General features: G+C 39.6%; 1 protein-coding gene and 1 long non-coding RNA gene across 5 annotated transcripts in view; one reads left to right on the top strand and one right to left on the bottom strand.

Moving 5' to 3' along the window:
* Positions 1–6,301, top strand: part of Ntrk2 (neurotrophic receptor tyrosine kinase 2) — a 359,583-nt gene extending 353,282 nt beyond the window's left edge. For all 4 annotated transcript variants that reach the window (XM_090329450.1, XM_090329449.1, XM_090329451.1 and 1 more), the window contains one exon: positions 443–6,301. In XM_090329450.1, the coding sequence (XP_090185576.1) occupies positions 443–628 (186 nt within the window). In that variant the 3' untranslated portion in view covers positions 629–6,301. The remainder of the gene's footprint in view (positions 1–442) is intronic.
* LOC150064774 (uncharacterized) lies at positions 2,091–15,270 on the bottom strand. Its single transcript, XR_016534829.1, has 3 exons — positions 15,158–15,270; positions 12,292–12,408; positions 2,091–2,223 (listed from the first exon to the last, which is right to left on the bottom strand). It is a non-coding gene; the product is annotated as an uncharacterized LOC150064774 (long non-coding RNA).
* Positions 15,271–20,129: the final 4,859 nt, after the last annotated feature.

Here is a 20,129-nt window from a genome sequence, read left to right as displayed (position 1 = left end):
TATTAATGGGGGTAGAAATGCCACACGTGTGTGGATTGATAGATACTATAGATGATACGATATACCAGTACAATTATTATGTATGCGTTAAAATAAAATTTTAAAAAGGAAAAAGGCTTTCTGACTTTGTTACCTGGTATATTGGGTATACATTTATTTGTTTATTTGAAATAGGGAAGGGAAGGGGTGAAAGCAAGATGATTGGGAGGGGGTGGGGGGAGGGAAACAGGGACAAAAACATGAGAAGGGGTATCAATGTGCGAGAAGGAATGCACCTACTATCCGACAAATGTAACTGTAGCCCCTCTATACATTATCCTGACAATAAAATTTTTAAAAAGGAAAAAGGCTGCTCTTTGCCCTGCCATTTCCTTTACCTCTATGGCTTCCCCCAGCCTCCTCCTCGACCCCTGGTCTGATCCTCTTTTTGATTTCTGTCCAGGTGATCGAGTGCATCACTCAGGGCCGAGTCCTGCAGCGACCTCGCACGTGCCCCCAGGAGGTATACGAGCTGATGTTGGGATGCTGGCAGCGAGAGCCCCACATGAGGAAGAACATCAAGGGCATCCACACCCTCCTTCAGAACTTGGCCAAGGCATCTCCGGTCTACCTGGATATTCTAGGCTAGGGTCCCGTTCCCCCAGACCAATCCTTCCCAATGCACTCCTCAGAAGGGCCAAGAGAACGAACTTCTTTAACTGCCGCGGGATGTCATGACTCTGCTGTCCTTTGCTCTGACAGTATTAACAAGACACGAGACACTTTCAGAGGGAAGCAATGTGTGCTCCATCCACAGATACAGTATTGACTTCATTTAATTTGATTTTTTGCATTATCTCTATCTCTCTTTCCATCTCCCCTTTATCCTTCCTTTCTCTTTTTCTCTCCCCTGCTCCCTTCTATGGATCTTTTCTTCTTCATGGGTCTTTACCCTCTCTTTGATCAATCTGGCTTCTGTGTTACTATGAACTCTGCATAGACAAAGGCCTTAACAAACCTACTTTGTTATATCAGCAGACACTCCAGTTCGCCCACCACAACTAACAATGCCTTGTTGAATTCCTGCCTTTGATGTGGATGAAAAAAAGGGAAAACAAATATTTGACTTAACCTTTGTCACTTCTGCTGTACAGCTGAGAGTTTCTATGGATTTACTTGTATTTATTTATTATTATTACTTACTCTTCTTATTGTTTTGGATGGCATAAGCCTGCGTATAACAAGGAACCCTTATCTACGGGAGATTAAAACTTAGAAAGAGAGATTGATCAAAAACCACACTACTACAGGAAAAACAAAGACAACAGTGGAATCAGTTGGTGTGAGGCCATATGAAGGAAAACCCAGCATCTGTTAGCTGGGAGGAATGTATTTGGCACCTTCCACGAGGACCTTTCTGAGGAGTAAAAAGACTGTTGAACTCTGTGCCATGAACTACTTTTTTCTCATCACCAGAAACACTAGTGTGCAGTAGAGAGAAGAGATGGCTTATGGGATACAAGATGGTATGAAAGATGCTCAGACCCAGTCGTGTCTTGGTTGGCTGTGGTGATAACACTGATGTGTTTCCCAAGTCTTATCTACTACTGGAACCCTTTTCAAGACCATTTGAAAGAGGAGGATTCTTGCCCAGAAATCACTTCAGAGTCAGGTGGGGAAGCCAAGGACTTGGAAAAGTTAGGACAAATTCTCCATGGGGAGGCAAGTTTCTCTTCTATTGAACTTTTCAGATAACAACTCTTTCCAACCCCTACCTTTCACTCCCATCCTTCCTAACTGTGCAAGCAAAATTGTGCATGGTCTTCGTCAATTAATACCTTGTGTGCAGAAACTACAGCTACAGATGTCATGCCCCTGATAGTAGGTAGAGCAATTCCATAGAATGTTTAACTTAAGTAGTTAAGGGACGCTAATGGAGTTCATTAGCTGAGAATAAATGTCTCTGCACTATTGGTCAGTGGCATTGATGGGTTTTGACCAAATATGGACTCTGAAGCCTGCATATCTTCATCTCCATCAAACCCGTAGGATTGTGCGATGGACAGAATCCATCCCTGAAGGAAAGAAAACCTCACCTGGGGCATCACATACATTCATGTTTAGTGTAATAGGACAAAGTCTCTTGCTCTGGGCTCTGGTTGGGAGAGAGTGGTTTTATTCCAGATGTATTCACTCCATTGTCAGTGTGATGTTTGTTATCTTCACTCCATTGAAATATAAAACCTAAAAAAAAGAAAAAAAAGACACAGGATGCTCATGAGAAACTGTGCACAGACTGAGCATGGAGATATGCTGTTAGGCATAGTCATGAGTTTGTGAAAGATGGTGTAAATTTGAATAGAAATTTACAACTATTTGGATAACCAGTTATACCAAGGGAGGAAAAAAGTGTTTCTGTTCCTTCAAGAAAATTTGCTACCCTCTGTGAGGGGAATTTTGTTAAACCTGACATCTTTCTAACATAAGCCAGATTGAAAGGGAGTGATTTTTTTTTAACTCATCTTAGTTCATTTTATTTAGAAATTGTTCACGAGAGTGCAAATGTATCTGTCTAGGTATCGCTTAAACCTGCTAGTGACTGGAACAACTGGCTTAGAAGGTTCTCAAAAACAGGAAATTGTCAATTAAGAGAGAACAAAAAAGGAAATCCAGTACTATATGTGGTCAAGTGAAAGGGGGCAAAGAAGATGAATGGTGTTACAGTTCCTGGAGGTTCTGCACTGGCTTTTGAGAGATGGGAGTTGAGTTATTTATTCTCTTTGTACATGAAAACAAACCCCTCCAGAATACACATAACAATATTACTATGAAAGCCATATCTTCATGATATATGCACAGAAGTATATATCATACTAAGGGCCCATGGTACTGTTAAATCACTGTGGAACTCTGTAAAGCAGCAAGGAAGGGGCAGATTTGTACAATTCTTTTAGACTCCATCAGCGATGACCCAAAAACATGCACAGATATGTCCCTCTCTGTGTCTGGCCAGCTCCTCCAGTGGAAAAGCTAACAGAAGCAGAGGAGATGGAACTTTAAGAGGACCCTGCAGTTTTAGATGAAAACTTTGTTTAAAGCTGATGAGAAGATGGGAGTACTTCATTTCAATTGTATACTTTCTTCTGAAAGATAAAAAGCAAAAAAAAAATCTTAATAATTTCTTGCATCTTCTAACAAGTCCCGTGAGATCTTCAAATGGTTCTATGCAAGTGCAAGGTTTTATAGTTATTTATATTGCTTATTACTAACAATATTATTATTTTAATTATTCCCTCTGTTGTCTCAAGAATATGTGCTGATTTCAGAGGTCTCACTTTGAAAGAACAGTAGATTGCTACTAAAATAGTTGAATAAGCCTCAGAATATCTTGAAATAGTTCTTGCTATTCCTCTACCACCCTCTTTCTCATGATGGTTATTTTCTGAAAAATAAGAATCTCATTCTAATATGTAACAATCACCAAATATGGCCTGCCCCCCCCAAATACATGAAAACTACAGCAATCACAATGGCAAGCTTAATTTCCAAACACAAGCTCAATCTGACAATCATTTTCATGTATAAATCATTTAATAGTTTTCCAAACACCTTTTTGTGAGTGTTTGTAAACTATTCCTATTTTAATAGGTAAGGAATTTGAGACTTAGAACAGCATAGAGGCATGCTGGAAATCTCTAGTCTAGGTTCCAGTACCAGCCAGCTTTATCCAAGTCCTTCAACTGGATAGGTTTATGATGGTGTCCACTAAGAATGCTCAGAAAGAAGCAGTAAGGAAGGAAAGCACACTACTCAGTTCACAAAGCAGGATAGGCAATTAGAAGAACACATAGAAATACATGAGATGGCAAGCAGCTGAGATATCATGGTATACATAGTCTTGCTCTTAGCTTCAGCTAAGTCCTTGTACACTGAACCAATGTCATAATCAGGCTTATTTAGAAAATACTTTAAACTCTACTATCAAGGATTATATCAGAATTCATTCTATACATATGTTCACATCAGCGCTACTTGTAGTATTTCATGTATTTATATATGCATATGCTATAAATACTTGATTTATACATCTACAAATGCACATACACTGTGTGTTTGTGTGTTTATGTATAATTATATAGGCACATAGTAATAGAGATGCTTTATAAGTAGGGTGCAGTATGAATAATTTGCTCAAAATCTGCTAAATAACCAAAATTTTAGAAACAAAAAGTCATGTGGCCGTGTTTCCATTTTCCATGTGGCTAGGACCACAGTGCACTTTTTAACTGTGTGCAGTACTGCATGGATGGAAGGCAACTGAATAAAAGAATTCGTTGAGTCCTTTCTCTGGCAAAGAAAGAAAGAAAGAGAGAGAGAGAGAGAGAGAGAGAGAGAGAGAGAGAGAGAGAGAGAGAGAGAGAGAGAGAAGAAAGAAAGAAAGAAAGAAAGAAAGAAAGAAAGAAAGAAAGAAAGAAAGAAAGAAAGAAAGAAAGAAAGAAAGAAAATTCAGGCTGAGATTGTATAAAAATCCAGGAAAGGAAAATTGAATTTATACTTATCTTTTTCCACATTTCTATCATGTTCGTGTTTTCCCACTTTATTTTTGCATGGGTCCAGCGTGCAAGCATTCCAATTGCAACCTGGAATGCTGGGAGAGCAGAATCATAAAGGAAATGGAGGGAAGTCCCGCACTCCATGCCAAGACAGCAGCTTGTAAGAATTCACACAAGGGAGTATAAATATATGAACCAATGATGTGGAGTGTTGTTCTTGACAAAAGTATTATGCAACAGGAGTCCTTGGTCATGAATGCTTTCTCCTAAGTATTACATTTTTTTTGAAAATTGGATAGCCTATAATACTCAAAACAATAGATTTCGTCTTCAGTATAAGCATGACTGCATAAATGAATATACACTTTTTTCTTCTCTCCTCTTTCTCCACTTTATTTGAGGACCTTTATTTCTAGTTCTACCTTTGCTTTTCCCCTGTATGTCATTATTATAGGAAATTTCATGTAAGTAACGACTAGTGACCCAACTCCCAAATGGGTAAGTTAGCAGAAAAAGCTGATTTTTAATAACATGTTACTAGAATGTAGACACTCAGGTTGCCTAGCTTGTATATGAATTTAAAATGTTATTGTAAAGAATTGAGGGAGGGGGAGGGAAGGGGAGGACTTACAGTTTCAAAGGACAGTGAAGGAAGGGGAATTTTCTTATTGTCAGGGCCAGAATGAATCATTGCTGCTGATGTCAAAGCTTCTTGAATTCCCTTAGATTTTGCATCTCTCTTCTTTTTCCTTTCATTTTTATTTATTTGTAATTATGTACTTATTTATGTATTTATTTATTTATATGTGGTTGCTCCATTCATCACAAACACAAAGCAAAGCAAAAATGTGTGTGTATGTGTATGTTTGTATATCTCTGTGTGTTGGTGTTGGTGTACATATATATGTTGCAGGCAAAACACTGTGAATCTCACAACCACCAAGCAACTACTTTGCCATCTTTGTAACTGTCTCAGGAGACAAAATGGGGAAAGATGAGAATGTCACTTTCCATTCTGTGTTTTAGGCCAGGTTTGTGTTTACTTTATTTCTGTGGTCTATGTGTGGATCAAAACAATGATAATGAGTAAAGGTTGGCTGGGCAATCAACTACTTAGAGCCACACTGTTAGTAGCCATGTGCTTGAACAAGGAAAACAATATGAAGAAAAGCCTACATCTTGCAGCTTGTATATCTTACTATTGCTTAAAATATATAAAACAGCTGGAAATATCTTAAATACAAGATCTTTGAATTAAATGTGGATTTCAAACTATGTAATCCCTTGATAAATGACCAAATTATGTTAAAATATCTCCCCCTGCTTTCTTTCCCCATTACTATGACTTACAAATCTGCCTAGAGATGTGGATGCTTTGCATTTGCTTCTGTATCTGGGGAGATGTTTGTATATATCCAGGCTGTCTACACACCCATTCCAATATCTCTGCAGATACATTTTCCCTTCAACGGTGGCCTGGTATTTGGAACTCTCTTTTCATTTGATTTATTTTCTTTCTCTTAATGTGACGTCTCTGTGCCAATACTTACCAGTCCTTGTTTTGCAATGTTTTGAGGTCCATTGCTTTACTAAGACCCACTGCATCTTGGCTGAATTCAAAGTGACACCTGAATACAGTGTTTTAAAACAAAAGTTTTGTTTGTAAATCATGTGACCAGCTTCTCTCAACCTGACATGGAAAGTCTCTTGTATTACAGTGTATTTAATAAAAATGATGTCTTACAATAAATAACATCCTCCAAAACAGAGACTAAACGTGACATGATTGCTTTTTAAATATGTGTGGCTCTCCACAAAGCATGGTATGTTCTTTTCTACACATATGTACGTATGCATGTATGTGTTATATATGTGTATAGATGCATACATGTGGGAGTTCTAAAAATTGAATTTAATTTTATTTGTAAAAGTGATCGCAGAGGGATTGCAATTACCTAAGTCAGGTATTGAGTACATTTCTTGTTGAACAGTGTTACTCCCTCCCCCGTTTCTTCCCGCTTTCCTTCTGGACAGATTCCCCTCTCCCTAAGTTGTAACGTTCATTTCCCATCTAGTGAGGAGCGCTGCTGCATTGTTTCACCGTGTGTCCCTTCTCTCCCCATTTCTGATACATGTGTGAGTATTTTGGGATGGTCGCTATGAATACTATAGTGTTCATTGATGGAAAATAGGGAGGGTAAATTCCCTGACTTCTCTACAATCTGATATTTCAACTTATGTCTCAGGAAGCTAAAACATGGTTGCTTTAAATTCTGAAAAGACATGTTCTATCTCCATGGTCCGATATGATAGCCTTCAGCTACTTATACCTAGTAGATACTTGAAATGCAGCCACTGTAACTGAAGAACTGAATTTGAAATTGTATATGATTTCAATTCATTTACATTTAAGCAGCCACATGTGACTCAGAACTGCCATGTGGAATAGCAGAAAGCAAGACATTGTTTTACCAGGGTTTCTACGTGATCAAGCTAATGGAGCCTCCCAGGAGAAATGCATAGTGTGATATCCTCTAGTTGGGGTAGCTTTGAGTTTCTGAATTACCCAAAGTTGCAAGGAACCAACCACACAATTACGTCTCTGTTCACTTCCTCTCCTCCACTCGGAGAAGCACAGCTAGGATGGGACTGACCACATTCCTGGCATAGGTTCCAGGAACAGAAGGTTTAGATGTAAACTGCCTAGAACCCAACTTCCTTAAATGCTTCTCTTGAACATTTCCTCTCACTGATGCCCATATATTCTCCCTGAGTTACAAAAATATAACAGATGAAAACTTATCAAAGACTAAGGAATTCAAAGCTGCATACAGAGCAAATCACTGAGTCCAAAATTCCAAATAGGATCATGTGCCTTTGTGATATTGAAGTAGATACCCCCCCACTCAAAGTAATTAGATTAAAAGAGAAAAGCTTTAACATTTATGCCTTCGCCAGCTATACCCTAGTCTGGACATTTAAAGATCTTTGTTTATATCATCTTATATTTTAATATTTAAAAATGATTTGCTCAGTGTTATCAAAGGAAACTGAAAAATTGAAGTCACATGTTCTAGAGATCTTCTTGTTTTCCCCTTCTGGAAATACTCCTTTCCTAAACCCACAATGGCACCTAACTTCTTCAATACTTCTGAAATATTATTATGAATAACCTGTTTTCGTAAAGAGACATACTTATTTGTACAATAAGTAAACTCAAAATATGCTTGCTATATGCGAAGGCATTAAATATACTACGGTGGCTGCTCTGAGAATTTACCACAAGCAAAATTAAAAGTAAATGAATAGAAATTTAATCTCTTGCCATTGTAAGGACCAAAAGTCTGGTATACGCCCTCCAAAGTATCTATAGGAGAATCTGTTCCTTTCCTGTTCCAGCCTTGGGTGGTCTCAAGTATTCCTTGGCTCATGACCATATTGAATCCCTTTAACTTGTTTTATATGTATCTATGCAATTGCATTTGGGGTTTAGCCAGGCCATCAGAGCATAGTCATCGGTGTTCCACTAATGTGAATACATGAGACAGCTTATCAAGAGGAGAGGTTTATTGTGGCTTACAATTCTAGAGGTTTTACTCCCTGGTCACTTGACTCTGTTGTTTTGGAACTATGGTGGCACAGTACATCATAGAAGGAGAAGGTGAACGTCTTATGACATCCAAAAAGCAAAGGCACAGGTTGGGGATTGGGTCTTAAGGACTGGGTCCCTCAAAGGCATATGGCACCCTAACTTCCTTCTGTTAAGCCAAATCCTTCAAAAGTCTCATCCTCTCCCAGCAATACTATTGGTCAGGGAGATATCCAAAACTCAAACTATAACACAGAATAGACTCCTCAAGGTTCTTAACTGTATCTCTCATGATACAAGCTAATATTTACGAGGTAGGTAATTAGGATATAAATATTTCTTTTTTTGGAAAGGACACTACTTACTCCACTATATGACTTAATTCATGAAACTCTTATATCTACCCTAGGACGTAGGCATTATTATGATCTCAGCAGCACTAAGCATTTGAAAACTTTCCAAAAATAACATCAGAAGAAGCTGACCAATAAATACAGAGGTTAATAGTTATTATTTATAACTTATGTAATCTTCAAAACATCCTATGAGACTGAGGGATTTAGGAGCCCAGTTTCAGATATTTGAGTATCGGGCTCACATAAAGAAACTTTCCAGTTAGAGTCTAAATTGGCCATAGCTCTTTCATAGGCCAGGTCTATTCTGCTGCTGCATCTACTGAGTTGATTTCTTGTTTTACTCACTCTACTTTTCATTCTTGGAACTCTAAGTTCTTTTCCAAAGTTGCCTTGTCCCTTTTCATCATGCTTGGTGGACTCATTTACTATCAATACCTCTTTGAATATTTCATGACACTTAGTTTTAAAAAGCATCTACCAGGCCACACTGTCCTCACCAGATAGGCTTAGCAGGATACCCCAAAAGATATTCCACATCTTAATCCTAGGAACCTCAGAATTATAACTTGTAAGGAAGGAGGAAATCTTGGCATGTATGAGAAAAGGTATAAACAAGGTAAGATCTTGGGAAGAAGAGCTTTATTCCTGAGTTACCAAGATGGTCCCTGTATACAATCACAAGGATTCTAAGAACAGAAATGCAGGAGGAATTTGGAGACCCACAGGAGAAAGAAATGGAAAGAGACTGGTAGAGGTTAGAGAGATATGACCACAGCCAAGCAATACCTTGACAAAGGTTGCATGTTTTCTCTCATATGTGGAAGCTAGAATTCAGTTACAAATATGTAAGTAAACACTTCTAGTGGCATTCAGGGATGTATAAATATATTAACTAAAATACAGTAGATTCAGAGTAGAATTCAAACTAAATTTTCTGAGAAAGGTTAAACCATAGTTCAGCAAAATAAATATCAGGAAACAGGTACAAGAAAGGGGTGGGGTAGGGCCAAGGGGAGAGGGGTAAGCAAATGAAGGAAAGACAAGGAAAATGGTGTCAAAAATTCAATGCATATAATACAAAATTAAGAAAAGTGAAGGAAGAGGAGGGTTCAAAGAGATGAGTAGGAACGTTAGAAAGAGTGACATTGATCAAGATCAAGATGCATTGTAATCATAAGCTACTTTGTTAAAGCTCCTGTGTACAACTACTTAAACATATAGATAGATAGATAGATAGATAGATAGATAGATAGATAGATAGATAGATAGACAGACAGACAGATAGACAGATAGATGAAATTAAGGAACTGGAGGGAAGTTTGGCTCTGCCAACACCTTGATTTTGGAATTTTGTTATTTCTAAGCTATTTGAATTGTGGTAATTTGTTTTTAAAAAATCCAATGAGTTTAACCATCATAGTTTTGTTTTAATTCAATAGGTGTATTTGCGGTGAAGTTCCTTTTTTCCAGAGGTCTTCCCAGATCGTGGACTTGGTACCAGATTATGGTTTAGCACTTGTTTTTCCTCACCGGGATCAATAGGTCTGAATTGCTGCAGCTCCTGATTTAAAGAAGCACAGAACTGAACAACACAGAATCCGGTGAATTTGGACCTTTATCCCCTGCACCGGGAAGTTTAGGGTGTCTAATTGCTGGAGAGTTATTATCTGTCTACCCATAGCCTGCAGGAGTCCACCCATTCTAACCTAACTTCCTAAACAGATAAGTGTGATTATAATCTTCATTTTGTTGATACAGCTCCCTGGATTTACATAAAATCCCAGTCCTGACACCTAAATCCATTTGGTACTATAAATCAAACCATAAAACTATTTCCTTATTTTCAGTAACTGAGAGTCCTAATAATCTCAGACTTTAGTTTGGGTTTTAATTTCATCTAGCACACGGAGAGTTTTCTTTCTCATTTTTTTTCATATTCTATCAAGTGTATGTATAGGTTCAGGTTAAGATGTGAAGCTTGGACATGGAGCTATGGCTCAGGTCATAGAGTGCCAATCTTGAATGCAAAAGTTAAGGAACAGTCTCCATGCCTTGAATTCAAGCCCCAGTATCAACACACACAAACACACACACACAACGTGAAGCTTTGCACACCTATTCAATCTTCCATCTTCCCTGGAAATCTCAATATACTCTAATTTGAAATGAGCATTTCCTTCACACAGTCTTCTTTTTCTAGCAAGATGAATATCAGAAAATGTTGTTCTCAATTTTCACTGTGGATCAGAATCACATGGGGGTCCTTTGAAAGAATCAGAAGGCAAAACATTTTCCTGAAAGAATTAGTTTCTTTTAGCCTGGATATGGGCACATGCTTTTTGCACTCCTAAACAGATCAGCTAGAGAACAGTTATGGGAAGGATAAGCCTTGACCTCACAATGCCAACCACCCCAATATAAACACATTGTGCCCCACCTATTATGGGCCAGCATTCAAAATAAATCTCTAGAAGAATGCTAGATAGATTTAAAAGACAGACATGATCCATTTGCAAATGGTTGAGTAATGCACCACAAGTTTTCTCAGAAAAGATGTTCCCTGCAAAACTCCCTGGAAACCAGCTATGCCCCAGTACTTAAGGGAATAAGACAGTCACCCCAAATGGACAGGGTGGAGAAAAACTCCAGCTCTTCATCGTATCTGAATAGCCAATGGTTCTACAACCATAAATTCTAATGAGGCTCATCCTGCTCTTGTTTTCTGAGACCATGAAAACAAAGCCGGCAAGATATGTCTAGAACTGAAATTCTGTCACCTTGTTAGTAAACCCCAGCATAGCACTGAGGTTTACAGGAATGGGGAGTACGTTCTTCATAGTACAACATAAAAACTGCAGCAACCCAAGGACAGGTTCTCTGCTCAAGAGTCTAAATCCAGTCCTATGAAATAGTTATGTGTTTTCTTAGAAAGGGCTTGAATTCACTTCCTGGGCACTGTCCTTGGGCTTTCTCAAGGCTAGTGCAGTTCCACTTTTGGATTCTTCTGTGTATGTGGTACCAAGGAATCAAACCCAGGGCTTCAAACATGCTGGGCAAGCACTCTAACACTAGGCCACATTCCTGGTCCCAACATTTTTAAATAAATGGATAAAGAAGTGCTAAGGACTTGAATTGAAGTCAGGAAATCAGAGCAGAACTTATAGAGAACTAATAAAGGTCAAACATTACTAATATTTTCAGAAGCAAGGGATGAGGATTGGAGCAGATCTTTCTAATTCTCTTATGCTTTAAATTCCTCGCTTATCAACTAAATGATAGAAGCTTTTTCTCCTCGGAGGTAAATGAGCTAATTCATGCCCATTGAAATCATAAAACAAATTATTAGTAGTATAAACCACTCCTAATACCCCCTCCCACATGTAAACAGCCATTTTTTATTTCTGACTCCATTTGGGAATCCCAGACAAGCCACTAGAAGAAATAAGGTCCCCATGCACACAAAAAGTTTTCTTTTCAAGTGAAAATTTGAGTTACTATGATTGCTAAGACTTCACTATATTCAGAAATAAAAAGTTAAGCATTACTTGGCAGACCCTCGCTTACTTGATGGAAATGAGTTGATTGTAGTCAGATGAAAAGAGACTAGAAATCATTATGTGGCGTCTTTGAGATAATGACTTTTTACAGTTTGGTTCAACTTGATGGGGGGGGGGGCTTTTCTATAGCGGTTGTTTCAAAAAAAAATACTTTGCAAAGTTACCTGGTGTTTCTTTCATTTAGGGAACCAAACAATTTGGGGAGACAAATAGGGACCTAATTTCTAGCATAGGATTTAGTAAATCTTCAGTGGTACCTGAAGGAGAGAGTGGAGAAGATGGCTTTCCAGAATCTCTCAGGAGCAGGATAGATTTGTAATGCTGGAAGGCCAGTGAAGGGCAATCCTGTGGACATCCTTGTGGGTGAATCCAACCTTAATGAGAGGGAATTTATTTGAGCACCTCTTTCCCTCCTCCATCCCTTCAGCCCATTTGCATTTTGCAAAATATCCTCAGCAAGACTTTCCTGCGACTGAGGCAACATCTGCCTCCTTAACACCACTGGCCATGGGCTCAGATCTCCTGGAGTGCACAAAGTGACTCTTATTCATTATTACTTGGCATCTCTTTAAGACTCCCTTGTACTCTCCCTCCCACATCCATTCCCCCACTGAAAACTCTGGAATACTTGCCAAACACCCAGAAGAAAGGGGCAAGAAACGAAGATCTTGCCTGGTAATAAATGAATGACCAGCCTGCAGCTTCCCAGTTCCTGGTTAAACATCTCAGCTCATTTGTTTTCTTTTTCTCCTCACCTGTTCACCAGGCTCGATCTCATTCTTGGCACAAGGGGAAAATAACTTTTTAAGGGATCAGTGAGGTTAAAAGTAAGATATGTATGTGTCCTCTTTTCTAGGAAAAGTCACCTATCAGTCATTTCAACATGACATATAACAGTTCCTCACAGCCTTTGTACCCAAAATTCATCTAAATTTTCCTTTGGGGCTGGTTAGGAGGAAAAAATGAAATAAAGGAATCTAGGTTTTCCATGGGACATCTATCTTTGTCATCCCTAAAGACAGAGAGAGGAAAGAGGGAAGGCCCTGATTATTTGCCTGCTCGGCCAAGAATGAAGGTAGGGAGTGTTTGCGAACCTAAAGATAGCCTTAATTTTATTTGTTTTTCCTAAGGAACATCTGCTTGTACAATGATTAGACACTGGCATTCATTAACACAGGAAGTAAAATGTCTGAGGTTTGTGTCACTGGGAGTGTTCGAGAACAAAAATAAGACACACTCGTGGGAGTGATTTGAGAACATTTTTTCACACTGTGTGAAGGTTCATCTTAGGAATCTGGTGTGCTCAGAGGAGAGTGGTTGAGAAGGCAGTTTTGTCCAGTGATAGGATCCACTTTCCAGAGAACTGTGGCACCATGTATATACTCTGTGAATGAATGCCTAATGTAGGGCTGGCTGCAGCCACATTGCAAAAAAGAAAAATACTTACTGAATAAATGAATACATTTCTCAGGCACACAGTGCAAAAAAATGCACTACATTCTGTGTACTCTTTCTACATTTCCAAAGTGCATTTCTATAGAGGATGGCATTTTTTTTTCTCTGAACATTCCTATGAGGACTGCAGCCCCCAGCTCCTCTCCCTTCACATTTTGTAGAAAAGGTCACACAATCCTAGGAGTTAGTGACAAATCTGGAACTAGAAGGTATGTTTCCTAATTTCTGCTCAAATTCCAAGACATGAAGCCATTTAGCCAGTGACTTTAAAGGAAACTCGTCCGATTTGTAGATCTCTTTTATGGCAGCAGAGTCGGGTGACTATATATTCTTTTTACTTCTTTCCATCTTTTCTGCTTTTGTTTGAGATTTTTTTTAAAAAAAATCTAACACTGTTGAAAATTGGATTTTTTTTTTAGCATTTTAAGGATTATGTGGCGAGTATCTCAAAAGAGGAAGTTGGTAAAGTAGAAAGTTAATTTTTTTCATTTCTCAATCTACTCTTTGAGATTTCCAGGAATAGATATTTGATTAGACATCTGAAAACAATGTAGCAATCCACTGAATTTTTCTTACTAAAAGTATAAATTGAGCATATCTTTGTTTTTTTTTTTAAAGGTGTGACCTTGTCCCTTGGAAGGTGCACTAGGTTCTAGAATTAAGAAAGAGGGAGATTTGGAGTGCACTTAGATCACCCCTGAGAGATTACTCATGAAAAAATAAAAAGGAAGCATAACAGGGTCATGAAAACTTAATCTAAATGTTTGAGGCAGTACTAAATTTCATCTATTAGTTTCCTAACTTCCAGAGACCCTATCTCTGTGGACCCAGTTGTAGGTTTTACTAGCTGCCCGCAGTTGTAGCAGGAATTTTTAGGAGTATGTGTGTGTGTGTGTGTGTGTGTGTGTGTGTGTGTGTGTGTGTTCACATGCATGTTTAATCATTTGATCTAGTCTTTGTTCCACAAAAGAGGGTTCCACATTTACAGTTGAGCTGTATAAAAGGTATGAATTTACATTTAAATACCTAACAAGGGAAGGGAAGCATGGCCTAGTGGTAGTGTAATCTCAGAGCATGCATGAAGCCCTGGGTTCAATTCCCCAGAATCACACAGAAAAAGTGGGAAGTGGTGCTGTGACTCAAGTGGCAGAGTGCTAGACTTGAGCAAAAAAAAAAAAAAGTGTGCAAAGATAATGCCCAGGCCCTGAGTTGAAGCCCTAGGATTGGCAAAAAAAAATACTACCAAAGAAAATTAAATTCCTCTTCCCTTTCTTGCTATATCTCAGTCATATGGGTGGGAGTGGGGGGAGGGAAATGGGGACAAAAACATGAGAAGGGTATCAGTATATGGGAAATCATGCACCTACTACCTGATGGATGTAACTGTAACCCCTCTATACATTATCCCTACAAAAAAAACCAAAGAACAATATCTCAAACTGTATTGTCTCCTAAATTTTAACTGTCCCCACCACTGACCAGTCCTCTCTCAGGAAATCAGTCCCAAATAACAAGGAAGAGATGGTAAAGAAACTGGAAAGCTGTAAACAGCTCCCCATTTCTATCCCTGGTGTGGGTCCCAGGGCCCCTTCCTCAGCCTCAGTCATCGTTCTTGGAACCTGCTGCCCTCAAGGGACACAGTCCGCCCTTCACCCTTCATCATCCTACCTATTGCCTCCACATCTCTCTCACGTCTTTTGAAGGAGATATTTTGGGAAGCAGCACACGCACATCCAGACACCAATTACTCAATCTCCCAGCAAGTATGGAGATGATGGAAGTGTAGCCCTCTGGTCTCCTAGCAACAGTGTGGGGCGGGGGAGGCCCTGCTGCAAGCTGGTTGCCCAGCAGCATCCTGCGTAGAAGGCATTTGCGCATTTCACTTTTGTTGTTTTTGAGGGCCATTTCTAAAACAGGCGCTGTATTCTCAGGGGGATTTTAGGCACTTAAGTTATTCTTTGAAAAGATCTCTGCTGACAGCCACAGGTCCTATAATTAACATCTCCAGCCTTCACAGGCCGGAAGTGTACCATCACCCCTAAAAATACAAAGCCTGGGCTTGTTCTTCCTCTACTCTTTTATTAGGAATTGTTGGATCGTCCCCGACTTCCTCTCCACTACTTTCTCCTCGCAGCCCTCTCCAGCCTGTGTACACATTCACCCCAGATGTGAATGTTCGAGCCCTTCTTCCTTTTATTTATATATACATATATATTTACACACACACACACACATATGTATATATTTTACCTTAGTGTTGGACTCGACTTTCTGGAAAACAAAACAGACAACAACAAAAAATTACAGTCACCGCATAAGCATTTGCTTGCTGGCCTAAAAGAGATTCTCTAGCTGTACCAGTTATTCCCATGTCTCTCATAATCTCCAACTCTGTTCCTTCCCCTCTCACCTCCATCCCCTCACCTCACAACAGCTCATGGGTAACAGACAAAGAATTTTTGACAGAGGGATAAGAGTTGGTTAAATGACAGTGAGAGGTGAGAGCTTAGCATAATAGCTGCCCTTCTAACTTAAACTACTAGAGATGGGGACAGCAATTGGATTGTTTTGTAGGAAAGCAGTTGTTTCTAGCATTTATGAAGTAGGAGTAGAAATAGAAGTAGGGTCAGAGAGAGGCAGAGACAGAGACAGAAACGGAGACAGAGAAGGAATTTTCATGATTAGTAAAAGAAAACGGAAAGGGTGATAGAGTCAAGGAAAAGCATGTCTGCTGTAAATCTATGACCCCCATCTGTTATTTCTGACCTCTGGGCCCCCTCAACTCGGAGAACCACCCACGGAGAGGGTTAAGCTCCCTGGCTGGGACTTGGGAATGGAAGAGAGCATAGGGAACAATAAAGACTGAAATCCTTTAGTTTTGGGTGTGGGGAGTGTGAAGGGGAGGAAGATACACGAAGGATCAGAGGTAGAATGAAATGCATTGTTTCAGGAGCAGTGATTGAAAAACCAGGAGGGCACACTAAGTCTGCCCTGAGTTTACAGCCACTTCTTAAATACCCAGGCTAAGAAATGATGGCTGAGATGAGAATCTGTGATTCCTAGATAATCTGCCAGGTTTTCTTTCAGCCAAGTAAAAGGCTGTTTGTACAATAAACAGAGATAGTCTTCCATATCTCATCTTCTACTTCTCTGCGCCCTAATTTGTTTTCCTTGGGCCAGGAAGTTTACAAGTTTTAATATATTGATTATAATCTTTGCATTACGTATATCAGATCATCATAGTATAAATATATGTTTTTGAAATACCATTGCTCTCAGTATAACTCTCCTCTGGGATTCATGACTTACCACACAGAACTTCTCAATGCCATAAACTTCTGGTACTTTCAAGGGAAACCCCAAGAGAAGGTGCCTATCTTACTTCTCAATGGAATGGAAGTCTGAAATTATTTTCTCATGAACCCGAGGCAATGGCTACAATTCCCTTTAAAAAAAAAAGGAAAATTCTTCTTGTGTCTGAACTACAGGACATGTTTTTTTTTTTTTTCTTTTTTGCCAGTCCTTTTTTTCTTTGCCAATCCTGGGCTTGAGCTAAGGGCATGAGCACTGTCCTTGGACTTTCTCAAGGCTAGCGCTCTATCACTTGAGCCTCAGCACCACTTCTGGCTTTTTTCTATGTATGTGGTACTGAAGAATTGAACCTGGATCTTCATGCATGCTAGACAAGCACTCTACCACTAGGCCAAACTCCCATACAGGACATGTTTGATGGTGGGATGTATATATACTCATGGATATAGCAATTCCTTTGCACAATTGGGTGTGAGTCAGAGACTAAAATAAGCTAGGTCTGAGAGACAGGGATTTCAAAAGGAGGAATAAGCTAGAGTGGTGGCTCATGCCTGTAATCCTAGCTACTCAGGAGGCTGAGATCTGAGGTTCAAGGTTCAAAGCCTGCGTGGGCACAAAAGGACCTGCGACTCTTATAACCATTAACCTCTAGAAAATGGGAAGTGGGGCTTGGCTCAAGGGTAGGATGGTAACCCTGAGCTGAAGAGCTCAGGTACAGTGCCCAGTGATACACACACACACACACACACACACACACACACACACACACACACACAAAGGAGGAATAAAAGTGGGAAGAGAGATGAATAAGGAAAAGTAGCGTTTGTTCGCTGCTTGTGTGCTTACTACCTTGTGCTTACTAACTACTCTTCAGGGATAAGAAATTGAATAGAAGCAGTTACAGTGTTTCTAAGCAAATTCATATAGGGAAAGGGTTTTGATCTTGTGAGTTTCCTTTGACTGTCCTCAGTTCTTATAGACATGAAAGCTAACACAGCTGAGATGCCCACATCTGAGAGGCTGGACCTCTGCAATCCGCTACTTCTGCATGGAAGTGTAGACCAGTCTCCCCTCTTGGCAACAGCTTTAAGAGAAGCACAAGGTTAGAGCTCAGAAGGTCCAAGAATATCCAAATTCATAGGTGAGAGACAGACTCTTAGTTTTGAGAAAACCTTCAGCTAGGTGAAAGGCGAGGCCAGGTCTATATTTCACATATATGGATTCAGAGAGTCCTCCAGACTTTCTGAAGGCTGAAAACCAGATTGGGATTTCTGTCAAAAGTTGTGAGCTTGAAGCAAAGGCCAAAACAGAACAGATGTGAGCAAAGAGACTATGAAAATAGACTTTTTTCTCCCACTTTGATGAGGATTAGTTCTATGTCCATTAAGTTTTGTGAATTGTCTGTTGCTCAGAGTTTTGCAACTACATGGAGAAATATACTTGGAAGTAAAGCATGTTTCCCCAAATCGTTATTTCTGAGCCTGCTGAAGTTGATTTTTTATTTTGTCACTTATATCAAGTTCTGCATGTTCAAGTTCTGCTCTGACACAGGCCTTTGTCTGGAGCCCAGTTACCATGGCAGTGCCTCCAAAATAGAACAAGTCCAACACACATCAATAGAGGGTACAATAAATAGAATAAGTACTACTTACAATACATTATTCAGTTTCTACTGGGTAGTAATTTGTGCAGAGTTGGAAATAACTACAACTCCCCCCTTCATTTAATTAAACAATTCCACAAATCGGAAATGCACAGTGTTTATATCAGAGTGGAACTTGAGTTGCTGAGTGATTAAGAGTCCAGGATCATAGATGAGTTTGCTAGGGAAATGTCAATGCATTAAAGATGGAGCCTTTTAGATTCACTCATTCTGAAGGACCTGTGTGTGTGTGTGTGTGTGTGTGTGTGTGTGTGTGTGTGTCTCCCTCTCTCTCTCTCTCTCTCTCTCTCTCTCTCACACACACACACACACACGCACACACACACACACACACTTCCAGTTTAGTTCGGTTTGAGTATACAAACAAGAATCACCATTTTCCCAATAGTGAAATAGTGAGGTGGGTATTCCTCTCTGCTCCTGGAACCTGGTTTATCCTGCCTGACCTGTGACATGCTTTAATTCATAGATTGCACAGGACTCCTAACTGGAAGTAGTCACAGGGGAAGAGGAGGCTTAGGGAAGACCCCGCTAGGAAAAAGAATCTAAAGATTTCTAAAGCCTGATCTCAGAGAATATCTCCAGATTTATGTTAGTTCTTCATGAATATTGCATAGTTTGGACTGTTTGTTATGAATATGCCAGTCAGGGCCCCCAAACCCTCACCTTCTCCCTGCAAGGCATACACAGCTTTGTTCAGAAGACGGTGCACTATTCTGACAATCACATGGGCCTGGCTTCTGAAAACAACTTGGTATTCATCCTCGGTAGCACAGGCATAAACCTGGGGATAATACTCTACTCCATTGTCTTGGAATAGAAACGAGATCATATTGTATGGGTACCCACCAAAATGGAGGTAATAGAAACTAATTTTTAGTATTTGTTCTCTCCTCTCCTTTCTTTCCTCCCCTTCCTCTTCCTTTCCCTCTGCTCCTCTCCTCCTTTTCTCTCTTCTCCTTTCCTCTCTTTCCCTCTTCATTCTGCTTCTCAATTCTCCTCCCCTCTCTTCTTGCTCTCTCTCTTTCTCTCCTCTTTCCCCTACAACTGTAGCTAGTGTAATTGAATGATCCCAGAACTAGAATTGTGCAGACCTATATGTTATAGGTCCCTGAACAAGTTAATTAACCTCTGAGGCTCCCAGCCTCAACTCTTAAAAGTAGAAATGACTCAAAACATTTCACATGGGGTGAAGAATGCTAGAAAATACAAAATCGTAAGTCTCCCAACATATATCTTGAGTCCTGGGCAAGAATTTATCATAGTTTTAGGCTCCCTGGAAGCAGATTCTGAGAGAGGGCACAGAAGGCAGGATGTTTATTAAGGAGTCCTAGTGAGATTGCTACTAGCAATAGGGAAAAATGCAGGATTAGAACAAAGTAAATTTCAAGACAAGCCTAGCACTGTGTTGCAACAGGCTCTCAGAAATCCCTCTTAGTCTGGCCAAGATATAAGCCTTTGTTCTCTCACATTGATTAGTGAATTAGACATGTAGAAAGAGAAAGATTTGCAACTGGCATCAATGATAATACTGACATATATTATCTTCCTTCCCATTGTCTTATCTAATTTCCCTGCTTACAGCCCCAACCTTATTCTCTCTGAAGACTTTAGTATGCTACTTGATCCAGTGACCTTCATCCACACCGCCTGAACTCCCGGCCC

This window comes from Megascapheus bottae, chromosome 3, assembly GCF_031878675.1.
Source record: "Megascapheus bottae isolate mThoBot1 chromosome 3, mThoBot2.hap1, whole genome shotgun sequence".
NCBI lineage: Eukaryota > Metazoa > Chordata > Mammalia > Rodentia > Geomyidae > Megascapheus > Megascapheus bottae.
Note: the sequence above shows the minus strand (reverse complement) of the source record. Positions and strands in the feature narration are given on the sequence as shown.